The following is a 14,501-nucleotide window of genomic DNA, read 5'->3' on the forward strand; positions in this document are numbered from 1 at the left end:
TGAGCAGCCCATAATTGAAGGGTAGGTTATTGGTAACAGTGAGAGATAGCACATCACAAATTAAATCCGGAAAATCACATTGTGGAAAGTATATGAATTTATTTGCATTCTGCAGAGGGAAATAAGTATTTGATCCCCCACCAACCAGTAAGAGATCTGGCCCCTACAGACCAGGTAGATGCTCCAAATCAACTCGTTACCTGCATGACAGACAGCTGTCGGCAATGGTCACCTGTATGAAAGACACCTGTCCACAGACTCAGTGAATCAGTCAGACTCTAACCTCTACAAAATGGCCAAGAGCAAGGAGCTGTCTAAGGATGTCAGGGACAAGATCATACACCTGCACAAGGCTGGAATGGGCTACAAAACCATCAGTAAGATGCTGGGCGAGAAGGAGACAACTGTTGGTGCCATAGTAAGAAAATGGAAGAAGTACAAAATGACTGTCAATCGACAAAGATCTGGGGCTCCACGCAAAATCTCACCTCGTGGGGTATCCTTGATCATGAGGAAGGTTAGAAATCAGCCTACAACTACAAGGGGGGAACTTGTCAATGATCTCAAGGCAGCTGGGACCACTGTCACCACGAAAACCATTGGTAACACATTACGACATAACGGATTGCAATCCTGCAGTGCCCGCAAGGTCCCCCTGCTCCGGAAGGCACATGTGACGGCCCGTCTGAAGTTTGCCAGTGAACACCTGGATGATGCCGAGAGTGATTGGGAGAAGGTGCTGTGGTCAGATGAGACAAAAATTGAGCTCTTTGGCATGAACTCAACTCGCCGTGTTTGGAGGAAGAGAAATGCTGCCTATGACCCAAAGAACACCGTCCCCACTGTCAAGCATGGAGGTGGAAATGTTATGTTTTGGGGGTGTTTCTCTGCTAAGGGCACAGGACTACTTCACCGCATCAATGGGAGAATGGATGGGGCCATGTACCGTACAATTCTGAGTGACAACCTCCTTCCCTCCGCCAGGGCCTTAAAAATGGGTCGTGGCTGGGTCTTCCAGCACGACAATGACCCAAAACATACAGCCAAGGCAACAAAGGAGTGGCTCAGGAAGAAGCACATTAGGGTCATGGAGTGGCCTAGCCAGTCACCAGACCTTAATCCCATTGAAAACTTATGGAGGGAGCTGAAGCTGCGAGTTGCCAAGCGACAGCCCAGAACTCTTAATGATTTAGAGATGATCTGCAAAGAGGAGTGGACCAAAATTCCTCCTGACATGTGTGCAAACCTCATCATCAACTACAGAAGACGTCTGACCGCTGTGCTTGCCAACAAGGGTTTTGCCACCAAGTATTAGGTCTTGTTTGCCAGAGGGATTAAATACTTATTTCCCTCTGCAGAATGCAAATAAATTCATATACTTTCCACAATGTGATTTTCCGGATTTAATTTGTGATGTGCTATCTCTCACTGTTACCAATAACCTACCCTTCAATTATGGGCTGCTCATGTCTTTGTCAGTGGGCAAACTTACAAAATCAGCAAGGGATCAAATACTTATTTCCCCCACTGTATATGTGGACCTGTGCAGCCAAACAAATCTCAGTATGAACGATACCAAAGCAGTGGAATGGAAACAATAGAAAACTCTCCTGACATTCAGACCAAATGCCCAACATACTTCCAACACTCCGAAATTTATTTCTTTTTATTATTTAATCAAGCAAAGGAACATTCAGAACCATGAAACCCGAAAAAACTAACCAACTGAAACAAAACCGCAGACAGTAAATCCAGGTGGGGCCTCTGGATTGATCTGTTGGGACTAATGGAAAGAAAATTATCAGGTAAGAATTAATTTTTCCTTCCATAGTGTCCCACAGATCCATCCAGAGACTTGTGGGATGTACCCAAGCAGTCCTCAAGTAGGGTGGGACATCCCAAACCCGGCAGAAATCACCGACGAGCCAAACACCGCATCTTGCTGAGCTGCTACATCCACCCAATAATGACGAGTGAACGTATGGGCCGAAAACCAAACGGAACTTTGCATAGGAGGAAGCCTGAGCTCGAATTTGCACAGGGGCTTGCTTGCCCAATGCCACGTAGGCTGAAGAGATGGCCTCCCACACCCAACAGGCTATGGTGGCCTTGGAAGCCATATGACCCTTCTTACTGCCTCCAAAAAGGACAAAGAGATAGAAAGACGAAATTCATTCGTCACCTCCAAATACCTGAGAAGAGCCTGTCTCACGTCGAGGCAACGAAGAGCCTGGAATTGCTCGGGGTAATCTTCCTGGCGAAAAGCTGGCAAATGCAGGGACTTCCCCAAGTGGAAACGAGAAACCACCTTGGGCAAAAACGAAGGAACTGTCCTAATCGATACCCCTGCCTCCGTAAAATGCAGGAAGGGGTTTCTGCAAGAAAGAGCCTGCAACTCTGAAATTCTCTGAGTCAAAGTAATGGCTACTAGGAAAATCGCCTTCAAGGTGAGATCCTTAACCGTAATCCCCGATAAGGGTTCGAAAGGAGGACGCTGAAGCGCTATGAGAACTAGATTAAGGTTCCAGGATGGCAGAACTGGCATGTGCGGAGGATGCAACCGATTTACGCCTCTCAAAAAATGAACCACATCCGGGTGGGAGACGATCGACGTCCCCTGAAGCCGGCCCTTAAAGCATGCCAGAGCTGCCACCTGCACCTTAAGAGAACTCAACAAGAGTGATTTCTGTACACCCTCCTAAAGAAACACGAGGATAACCAATACCGAAGCCGCTGACAATCCCGAACTCGCACACCACGAATCGAAGGTACACCACACCCTAGCATATGCTACCGAGGTGGATCTTTTCCGAGCCTGATGCATCGTAGCGATAACCGCGTCCGGATACCCTTTCCTTCTCAACTTCGCCCTGCAACAAGAGACCGTCCTGCGCCTTGAGCCGGAGAACAGGAGCCTGACCACATCCGCGTACCAGGGACGTCTGGGCCAATCCAGGGCCACCAGGATCACTCGACTGGGATGACCGGCAATGCGAGTCAGTAACCTGCCCACCATTGGCCACAGGGGAAAGGCATAGAGCAGGCCCCTGGGCCAAGGTTGTAGAAGAGCATCAATGCCTTCCGAGTGCAGCTCTCTTCCCCTGCTGAAGAAACAGGGAACCTTCACATTGAATGCAGTGGCCATTAAGTCCATCACCGGCATCCCCCAATGGGCAGCTATCTGATCAAAGGCCAGAGGGGAGAGTGTCCACTCCCCCGCCTCCAACTGGTGGCGACTGAGAAAGTCCGCTTGCACATTCTATGACCCTGCTATATGAGCCGCCGTCAAGAGAGAGAGAGATGAGTCTCTGCCCAATGGCAGATCAGAGCCGCCTCATGTGCCAGTGGTGCACTCCTGGTGCCCCCCTGACGGTTCACGTAGGTGGGGGTCGCACCTGAGAGGAGAAAATAACACCCGCCGACGCACGCTGCACTAACTGCCCTGAGGAAACCGCCGAAACTATCCCCTGCGCTTCCGACTCTCCGGACGCCTGAGGGGAACCCCCGTCGCGCTGAGCACCCACTGTGGGCTGACGGCAGCAGGACTCACACTCCCCCGACACTGCTCTCTGGCCCCCACACCAGGAGCAGAGCTTAGCCGCCTCAGAAGGCACTGACATGCTCCACAAACGCCTGCCCCAAAATTGACTCGGCAGTCCATCTAGCTCCTCCGTATGATTAAACAAAAACCAAGGCTCTTAAAGAGACGCTTACTTTTTTTTTTGTCAGGAGAGAAAGGAAACACCCGATCAGGCCAACAGCCCCAGGCAACGGAGGAAAGGTAGGGGGAGACCTGGCACCACCAGGTGTACACCACAAGCTGCACAGTGGCCATATCAAACCAGAGCTGCACAGAGATGTCCGTCCACCTGCTAGATAGAGAGAATACTGAGATTTACTTGGCTGCACAGGTCCACATATAGCAAACCTCAGAGGTTCTCTCTATCTCCATCTGCTGGTAGAGAGACACAACCCATAAGTCTCTGGATTGATCTGTGGGACGCTATGGAATACTGCCACCCACATGGGTAAATGTACTTTATTGTGCATAAATGGCAGTAGTGTACCTATTCTATAATAAAAGCTTCACGTGTAATTGTTACAGGGACGTTCACAGGTGAGAAGCATGGGCAGGGCATAGATGGGGTTAAGATTTACCAGCACCACTTACCCCCTCCCCCTCCATAGCCTCTCACTTGTCTGCTCTCCTGCTCCACTCTGCTGCACTGCACAGGTCCTTTTTCCTGCTGTGTCCAAACAGGAAGTACTTCACACAGGAGGCGGGATGCGACAGGAAGAAAGATCTGTGGCCGGCAGAGCAGAGTTAATGCAATAGCGTGATAAATCTGCTCTGCAGCACACAGGAGCAGGAGAGCCATAATAGTGCTGGGCGGACACTGAGCCCCCATTGAAGGATGGGTCCTGGGGAATTTTGCTCCCCCCCCCCCCCCGGTGGCCCTGGTACATACTGCTGCATTTAGGTGCTAACATTTGTACAAGCCATAGAGCTGTAGTAAACGTGGCCTACATTTTGGTATTTTATAAGAATGCTTGTTCACATAAGTGTTCTTAGAGAATAGGCTCACTACCCCTAGAAATATGGGGGTGAATTCTATATATGACACCAAAAACAGCGCTTACCTATAAGTCACGGTTTAGAGAATAGCACTTATGCCCAGGAATTGCACCCAACTTTAGCCCTGGCCATTTCCACCAACAAACATGGTGCAAATGTATGAACCTAAATTAGGCACGTATCTCCCTGCACTCGGTAACATTGCGCGTAAATGTAAGCAACACCCTCGTTCCGCCTATGACCCTCCCATTTCTGCACCCCCTTTTTCAACTCTTGCCTAAATTTGTGCGTATTTAATTCCAATTAAATCTAATTTGTGCCAATAATTGCTTGTTAAAAGGCCAATTATTGGTGCTTATTAGCTCTTTAAATTGCTTGAACAATTTTTGACAACTTTTATAGAATTAGAGGGATGGTTCCTAAACGTTGATGCCCTGTTACAGAATGGCCTCCTATACTGCCTGTATAAGCAGCGATATTTGGCCGCCACACATATAAGTGAGATTCTTAGCTATAACACACCCAAAAGGCTGGTATAATTGAAGCACCAGAGCTAAATAAGACCTGCATATATCCCTATTAAACATGCATTTTCTTTTTAAAAATCATGGGAGGTCACTGTTAGTGTATATATAGTATACTGCCAAGCAGAGGGACCTCATTTCATGGTTTACTGTGCTGGATGGAGTTTGCTGCTGCTATTGAAGGATTCTACTTCCATAGCATCCCTTGCTGACCCACACAACAGTGTTCATGGTCCCAAGGGAGAAGGAAATCTTGACCATCTCTGAATAGTAACAGCTCAAATGTAATATGGTCTAATGCACTTTGGTCATAGACTACTATTGTACAGGCCAGGTTGAAAAGATGAAGTAAGGTAGTTGTGAGGGAAAGCTCAAAGTGCTGGTTCTGTGTTAAGAGTCCACCTGAGTTGGAAAACTAAAGAAGGAGGAAACCACTGTGCCAATTAAAACTATCAACCCCCCCACCCCTCCACACACACACACATTAATGGTCTAATGACATTGAACAAAGTCTCCTCACATTTCCTTTACATTGTCTATTTTTAGGAAATTGTAGGTTGACACGCTGGGGCCAGTATTCACCAGACTCTTATGATGTTCGGTGGACTCAACCAGAAAAGTCTGACTGTTGATCATAACTGGATATAACTTATTTTGGCAGCCTGACTTAACTAGTCAGTATTCAAAACCATCCAACTCCAATAAAACCTTGCTACTGGAACATTCCAAACATTGCCTCAAGATAAACTTTGTCTAATCTGACAAAGTGGCTAGACGTAATTTTATCAGACGGTGGGATGAGATTTTTGAAGTCTTCCAGTAACTCCACAAGTTGCCCAGTCAAATATTTGAAATATTTGCCTCATGAAGATGTATTTTTCCTGCTTGTTAACCAATTACTATAGAAACCAGTCACAAATCTACATTACCTACATTAAATTTCTAGGGCCTTATTGTTTTTTCCATTAATTTCTTTTGCAGAAAGGGAGACCCGGTGGTTTATTTCCATTCCCATTAATTGGAGTAGCTGTCCCTGTAGCCTGCGCGTGTGTATTGCTGCTTGTTATTGGTCTCATTTTCATGGTTCTCAGTGCAAGGAAGAGGCGCCAGTCAGAGGGAACCTACAGCCCAAGCCAGCAGGAGGTGGCAGGAGCTCGTTTGGAGATGGACAGTGTTCTAAAAGTGCCACCCGAGGAGCGCTTGATATAAGGGATAGGCGTAACTATGAGGCCGTGGATATCAGGGATGCCAAGTACCAAGGTCTTGTCTTTGATACTTTCCAGTATTTACAGTCCACCAAGAACTCGCTCTATCTTAGTTTCTTTTCCAAGCATTGCCTGTGGTTTGGGGTGAGGAATTACTGCAGCTATCGATGTATTAAATACGAATTATGGAAAGAAATTATTTAAGAAGAATGCAGACCCGTCATAAGACTTTGGCCCTCTGCCTTCCCCCGCTCCTAGTTTTCCAAATCTTTCAGCAATTAGGAAGCTGGGAACTTTCTCAACAACTTTTCAATATGTCTGATGCTACTATCAAATTTATGTGATTGTTGACTTTCACCTAATTTTACACTGAATTAGCCTTTGAAAGGTCAATGTAGTTTGTGTAAATTTGGTTATTTTTCAAGACCACAGCAGTGTTAAATGCTGAATAACAAATCTGGGTAAATATTTATAGACAGTTTGTATATATTATATTTTCATAGATAGCAAGAGGGTGTCAGGAACTGATTTTGAGATATGAATCTCAGCAGCAACAGCAGTGACATGAATTCTTTCTTCAGGTCGCAAATAAATGCCCTGTAACAAATTCCAAAATTTTCTGTCTCTTTTTTCTAATAATCCATTGAAATGGGCTGCCTTGCATAACTGTAAACCAAATGATAGCAGAATAAAATGATTCATCAGGAAATATACATTATAGCAAAGGCTGGTCCAACAACTAGGCAGAAGCCTAGAGAACCAGATTCCGGGATGGAGGAGGAACTGTGCCAAAGACTACCTACAGTCAAAGCAAAATTCAGTCCTGACAACCATACAAACTCAAAGGGTGGACAATTTTCAGAAACCCATTTACTCAGATTATTTAGGGAGGGGTAGCATTGAGGTAATCATGATTGGTGGAGGAGCCAAACGGCTTAAAGAGTAATTGGATGGGAGTGCAAGGTTGAATGTTTGACTAGGATGTTTATACCCTTGCACTAGCCCTGATTATGTTTGAGGTAGTCAGATTCCCCTTTAGAAATCTCAGTGAGCCACTTTATAATGTCCATATAGTACCTACTAGAATGGACTGTTTATAAAACTGCCACTCTGATTCTCTCTCATCCCTACTGTCTACAAGCAGTGAGCTGCAACCAGCTCATGGGGCCACCGCAAGTATGATGGTTTCTAAATGGGGTGATGTTGCTAGTGCTACAGCTGGTCATCCCTAGCAGTAGAGATTTGATGGCTTCCCAAGGTCATAAGGAGCCACTGTGGGATTTGAACCTATGCCCTCTGGTTCCTAGCTTGATGCTCTCTGCATTAGGCTACTCCTCCACCCCACCAATCTCATTGGCATAATTTAACATATATTTTCTATAAATTAAAAGCTATTAAGAGGTTTAAATAGCTATTAGCAGAGGAACTTAGATAAAATATTCTGGAGAGAGGATGGTGTCCCTTTAATGTCAGCGAAGGTGACACCAAAAATGAAGCTTGCAGAAAATTTTATTCAAACATCCAACGACTCGTCTCGAATCGTGTTTTGGCCACAACGGCCTGCTTCAGGAGGCCAGTAAGTACAGGAGAATTGGTACTGGTGCTACATTTGAAAGCTAGAATGTTTAGAGAACATCCAATTTGAAGACTCCTGAAGCAGGCCGTTGTGGTTGAAACACGATTTGTGTTGAATCTTTGGATGTTTGAATAAACATTTCTGCATGAGTTACACATCATCTGGCTTTATGTTTGGTGTCAATGCCGCTGTGTTTGTTTGATCTGTGTTTTGCGAGGGACTTTGTTCTTCTGTTCTCTTTGTTGTTCCCTTTAATCCCAACATTGCTATTTTTATTTCACAGGATTCTGTGCTATTTGAAAAAATGGTTCTACAAGATGGTACACTAAGGGGAAGTTATCAACATGAGCTACTGTTAACTCTGGTTATTTTACCATAGGGTTTTTTTTTTTTTTGCATAAAATGGGAGCCTTTGCTAAAACAACCCAATTTGTGTAAAATAAACTGACTTATCCGTAGCCCACAACGATAACTTGTCTCCTCAGTATCCAGTGGGCTTAAGATTAAGAATGCAAATATTTAGACAGACCTTTTTACTCAGCTGCAGTAGCTATTAATGTGCGCTAATAGCAACTGTGGAAGGGGACATAGAACAGGTGAGGATTATACTTTACAGTTAAAATGGAGGTAGTTACTATGCAGTTAATGCAAAGTGCATAGCTGTTGCTAGCTACACTGCAATGTTGTTAAAGTGCTTAACCCCCCCCCCCCCCCCCCCCCCAAAAAAAAAAAAAACAAAAAAAAAAAACTCTTGGTTACAATGGAAAACTTCTGGTTAACACAGAGGTTTTTGTAACTGCAAACCCTTAATGCAGCTCAATAAATATGGCCCACTATATTCTACTGTCCAAAGGTTTTCCTAGATTTTATGTATATGGGGATAATCTTTGGAAAATAAAGTCTTTCAGCCACTGACAATGTTGGTTATTTACTTATAAACTAAATCTAAGAAGTTATACAAAGTCATTTTTATTTGTAACAAAAAAAAAGGAAAAAAACCATGAATGAAAATGTACATACTGTCATTTTCGGAGAACAGCAGAATACAATAGCAGTTAAAGACCATAATAGCTCATCTTCCTATCAATGTGACTGAATTACTTTTTAATTTTCACCAAACTCAAGGAGATCTTCAAATGTCAGTCTCATCTCTCCACCTTCTTGTAGCTTTGATATAATTAAGCACTAAAGGCCTATTAGGTGATATAGCTGTTTTTCACTTCCAGTCCTTGAAGTCAGGTTTATGGGATACTTCTAATGCATGAAAGAGATTTGCATGTCTACTACTACCACCATTATATGAAAATCTCATGCATATTCATTAGGGGTACCCCCTAAACCTGACCCATTAAGAAGCCTCGAGGACTAGGCGTGAGGACCAAGGTGATATAGCAATGCTTAAAGAGACATGACTGGGAACTTAGACCAAAACACTCAATCTTACCCCATAAGCAGACATTGGGAGAAACCTCTCAAGCTGGCTCATGAAGGTAATTTTATAACTGGGGGCCTAGTTTAAGACGGCAAAAATGTACCTATTTCAAGCCCATTTTACAAAGGAAGTAGAAACCTACTTTTCTTTATAAAATACTAATGTTGGTGGCTGAAAATGCTCCTTCGGATGAGGCATGATCCCTGACACCATACTTGCTCACACTGTTCAAACTCCAGCCATGTGCCTGTCCACAAGGAAAGTATGCGCCATGCAAAGTGTATACTGTTACACTGGTCAGTAACTTATAAGAGGTCAGTTATGCATATATATTGACAGTGGTATGTAAATGAATAAAATACCAAGATTTATGCACGTTGTTCATGACTAAAACTAGGTGCCACCTTATAAAATTAGGCCCTTTCCCCCAAATTCTATATATGGCGCCTTATGTTGTGTACGCTAATTTGGCTGCGTGGTCAAATTGTGCGCACAACTGATTAACAAGCCAATCAGCGCTGATTATTGGTACTTAGCACTAATTGGCTTTAATTAGAATTTACGCATACAGCTTTCTAAGCATATTCTTCTAACATGGTGCATGTAAATTCTAATGCAGTCAAAAAGGGGACGTGGACATGGGCGGGTTGTGGGTGTTTCAAAAAACTATGTGCACTTTTATAGAATACACCCGATCTGTGCCTAACTTAGGCGCAGGTATTTAGGCCTGGTTTTAGGTGGCCTAAATGGGTGCGCCTAAATTTTAGGCGCAGGAACAGTGCGTGAGCATATCCTATAAAGTACGCCTAACTTTAGGTATAGTTTATAGAATCACACTATGTGGTTTGACAGCGCCAATTTTTAAAGGCACCATATATAGAATTTCCCCCTTTGTGCCTAAGAGAGAGTGGCACACTATATTTGAGGGTTGAATGAAGAGTAAGGCCTCCACCTCCATAATTCATCAACAGATGGCAGCATTGACATGCTATGTCTTCACTTGTTCTTTGAAATCTCTTTCTTCACTTCAGTTGGTGAGATGTGTCTCTCTGAGGAGGCTGTTTTGCTATTGCTTGTGAAATGGAAGCACACAGTGAGCACTTGTTGGTGTGATTTAAACAATGTGCTGTGATAGAATTTCTGACTGTTGAAGGAGTCCCTTCAATTGAAATTCACAACTGCATGCATTGTCCTTCATAAGTTAATCAACCTTTCTTATGTGAGACTCTTCCATTGCTGTCATTTTATTATTTATTTGGAGTTTGCTCATACCTTTTTCAGTAGTAGCTCAAGGTGAGTTACATTCAGGTACTCTGGATATTTCTCTGTCCCAGGAGGGCTCACAATCTAAGTTTGTACCTGAGGCAATGGAGGGTTAAGTGACTTGCCCAAGATCACAAGGAGCAGCAGTGGGATTTGAACTGGCCACCTCGGGATTTCAAGACCAGTGCTCTAATCACTAGGCCACTCCTCCACTCCACTCAGATTGTCCACTTCATTTTTGATCACACAAATCAGCCCTTCTCAGTCCAGTCTTTACATTTTTGACTCAGTGACGCACAGTAGTCATATCAACTCATTATTACCATGAACAGCCTACATGTGGTGGTGAATTTCAATTAAAGGGACTCCTTTAACAGTCAAATTCTATCTGGGTACAATAGCAATAGCAAAACAGCCTCTTCACACGGACAGACCCTTCTCGCCAGCTGAGGTGAAGGAAGAGATTTCACAGAACAAGTGAACACCTGTAGTGTGTCAGTGCTGCCATCTGTTGATAAATTATGACGGTGGCGGTATTACTTTTCATTTATCTGTGTATTTTTTTTTTAGCTCAGCATAAAACTGTATAAACTGTTCTGTGAACCTAAATGATTGGAGGAAATCCAAGTTTAAAGCAGGACATAACACAAGCATAGGCCTTTTTACTTAGCTGCGGTACTGCTCATACACGTTTACCACATCTTAAAAATGGCCTATTGTGGGACTTGCTGAGGCATCATAAGTACATAAGTAATGCCACACTGGGAAAAGACCAAGGGTCCATTGAGCCCAGCATCCTGTCCATGACAGCGGCCAATCCAGGCCAAGGGCACCTGGCAAGCTTCCCAAACGTACTAACATTCTATACATGTTATTCCTGGAATTGTGGATTTTTCCCAAGTCCATTTAGTAGCGGTTTATGGACTTGTCCTTTAGGAAACCGGCTAACCCCTTTTTAAACTCTGCTAAGCTAACCGCCTTCACCACGTTCTCCGGCAACGAATTCCAGAGTTTAATTACATGTTGGGTGAAGAAATATTTTCTCCGATTTGTTTTAAATTTACTACACTGTAGTTTCATCGCATGCCCCCTAGTCCTAATATTTTTGGAAAGTGTGAACAGACGCTTCACATCCACCTGTTCCACTCCACTCATTATTTTATATACCTCTATCATGTCTCCCCTCAGCTGTCTCTTCTCCAAGCTGAAAAGCCCTAGCCTCCTTAGTCTTTCTTCATAGGGAAGTCGTCCCATCCCCGCTATCATTTTAGTCGCCCTTTGTTGCACCTTTTCCAATTCCACTATATCTTTCTTGAGATGCGGCGACCAGAATTGAACATAATACTCAAGGTGCGGTCGCACCATGGAGCAATATAATGGCATTATAACATCCTCACACCTGTTTTCCATACCTTTTCTAGTACCCAACATGCTATTCGATTTCCGAGCCACAGCAGCACACTGAGCAGAAGGTTTCAGTGTATTATCGACGACGACACCCAGATCCCTTTCTTGGTCTGTAACTCCTAACGTGGAACCTTGCATGACGTTGCTATAATTCGGGTTCTTTTTTCCCACATGCATCACCTTGCACTTGCTCACATTAAACGTTATCTGCCATCTAGCCGCCCAGTAAAATCCTAATGTGTGAGCAAATTGCATGCTGAAAAACATTCCTAAATTTCTCTCAGAGGGTACATATCAAGCGTGAATCAGTGCAGCCATATAACCTCATACAGATTAGCGCGGGATTAATGCATGCGCCCTTACTGCTTACAAAATGAGTGGCAGTAAGGGTTCACATGCTAATTATTGTTAATGGCCGTTAATTGGGAAAATGGAAAATATTAACCTTTTTCCTGCTGCGGTAAAAATGGCCTTAGCATATGGGGAAGTCCAGCCTATGGGTTCGTTAAGACCATGTTTTACTAAAGTTTACTAAAAGGACCCCTAAGTTTGTTGATCCCTGTGTATGTTGCTTTTTCATGCAGAATTGTTTTTGAGAGATTCCAGTAAAAGTATACAAAAAAAAATCTTACCAGCCAGTTTCATGTCTGTCTTTGAGATTGTTAACTATTGCTTTCTTTGTGTCCTTAAATCTGTTGCTGGTGGGTTTTTTTAGCATATGCTGTCATGCCAACAGTGAAATCCATTATATAAAATTTGAATTACAGCATTCTGTTCGTTCTTTCCACAGTGGAATCACTCTGATAAAACTACAAACATGCAAAGGGGTTACTACCAATTAGACTGAGGGCAGTAGTTTAAAATCTGCTTTGCTGTATTTTGTTTCCTGTCCTGCTTTTCCTGACAAAGAGTTGTTTGATCTCTTTGTAATAACCATGTTCCATGACAGAAGCTGGTGATGTTCCGAAGGTCTGAAACATCATCCCTCCTTGGGTTGACTTTTGGAGCGGTATCACTCCTCATCCTCATTGCAGTCGTCATAACCATCACTCTTGCTATGAGAAACAAGAGAGCAACTCAGGGAACATACAGTCCTAGTCGCCATGAGAAAGATGGGGCTCGAGTAGAGATGTGGGATGTCATGAAGCTCCCTCCAACAGAGAGGCTGATATAATCACTAGGCACTGGATGGTATGTAAAGTTGGACTACAAGTGAGGTTTGCAAAGATGTAAGAAATGTCGTAAAGATTTGTGGATTGTTTTATATTAATATAATTATCCACAATATTTTTTTATCTGTGTATATGGCACATACATGGGGTAATCATTGTTCCCCCTAAGTTAAGTGGGAGTCCTCCACCTACAGTTAAGGAATTGTAAACAATTTTTATTTTAAATTTAATTATTCATGGCTAAACAGCCAAGCTCAAGGCAAGGTACAATTGGGTATTTCCTTTCCCACGACGGTTTACATTCTAAGGGCCTGATTTACCAACATATTAATGCATGTTAGTTTGACTTTTACTCACATGATAATGTATTTTGTGCTTAATTTGTAAACAAGCCCCACAAATAATAGTAGTGGTTGTATTAAATAATCTGCATAAATCTGGCTCAAACTTTGTACTTGAGGCAATGAAGGGTGAAGTGACTTGTCCAAAGTCTCAAGGACAGTCTACAGGAGAAGCGGGATTAGAACCCTGGCCTCCCTGGTTCTCAGTTACATACTCTAACCACTACACTATTCCTCCACTTGTTTGATACAGTTACTTATAAATAGTAGTTTCTTTGTAAATACGTCTTCATACAGTGAGAACCTATAGCCTCACTAAGTCACCTCACCAACCCACTCAAGTATGAACGCCCACCTTCTATAACTACCCTAATCACTCTCTTCCTTCTTCTTTCTTCCCTTCCTTAATTGCTACACATTACGAACTGTATCTGATATCCTGAAATGACAATGTTAACAAATCTATGTAAGCCACATTGAGCCTGCAAATAGGTGGGGGAATGTGGGATACAAATGCAATAAATAAATAAATGGAATAGGACAGGCTAATGAGTGTGAATGTTTTGTATAATTATAAAGAAGCTTTAGTTCAGGACTGTCCTGGAGAACCCCACAGATTTATTGGATAGTCATTGTGGATACGCATAAGATAAAGATGCAGATCCTGAGCATCCAGTCTATTCAAATTTACCTCATGTCTGAATTGCTAGAAAGTTTTTGCATTTTATTACTCTTTCTAAATTCATGATTGTAGGTTTCTCCTCCACCACTTATAATCTAAGGGCCCTTTTACTAACTCATGGATCCTTAGGACTGTAGGTTAGTGAATCCTGCATTAAATTTGGCTTTGTGTTAATGCAGCTGGAAATACTGTGTGCTAAAGGACTGAGCTAACTTGCTAAAATAATGGTAGCTTTACCCTACCCAAAAAGTGCTGCCACTATGACCCTTTGAAATCTGTGTGGTATGGATCTTCACACATAAATAGCAGCTTAAATAGAAGAC

General features: G+C 43.2%; 1 protein-coding gene across 1 annotated transcript in view; it reads left to right on the top strand.

Moving 5' to 3' along the window:
* CRB2 (crumbs cell polarity complex component 2) overlaps positions 1 to 6,894 on the top strand; it is a 189,755-nt gene extending 182,861 nt beyond the window's left edge. Inside the window, exon 13 of the mRNA XM_030207351.1 lies at positions 6,082 to 6,894. Coding sequence (XP_030063211.1) covers positions 6,082 to 6,309 — 228 coding nt within the window. The 3' untranslated portion in view covers positions 6,310 to 6,894. The remainder of the gene's footprint in view (positions 1 to 6,081) is intronic.
* Positions 6,895 to 14,501: the final 7,607 nt, after the last annotated feature.

This window comes from Microcaecilia unicolor, chromosome 6 (genome assembly GCF_901765095.1).
Source record: "Microcaecilia unicolor chromosome 6, aMicUni1.1, whole genome shotgun sequence".
NCBI classification, from domain to species: Eukaryota; Metazoa; Chordata; class Amphibia; order Gymnophiona; family Siphonopidae; genus Microcaecilia; species Microcaecilia unicolor.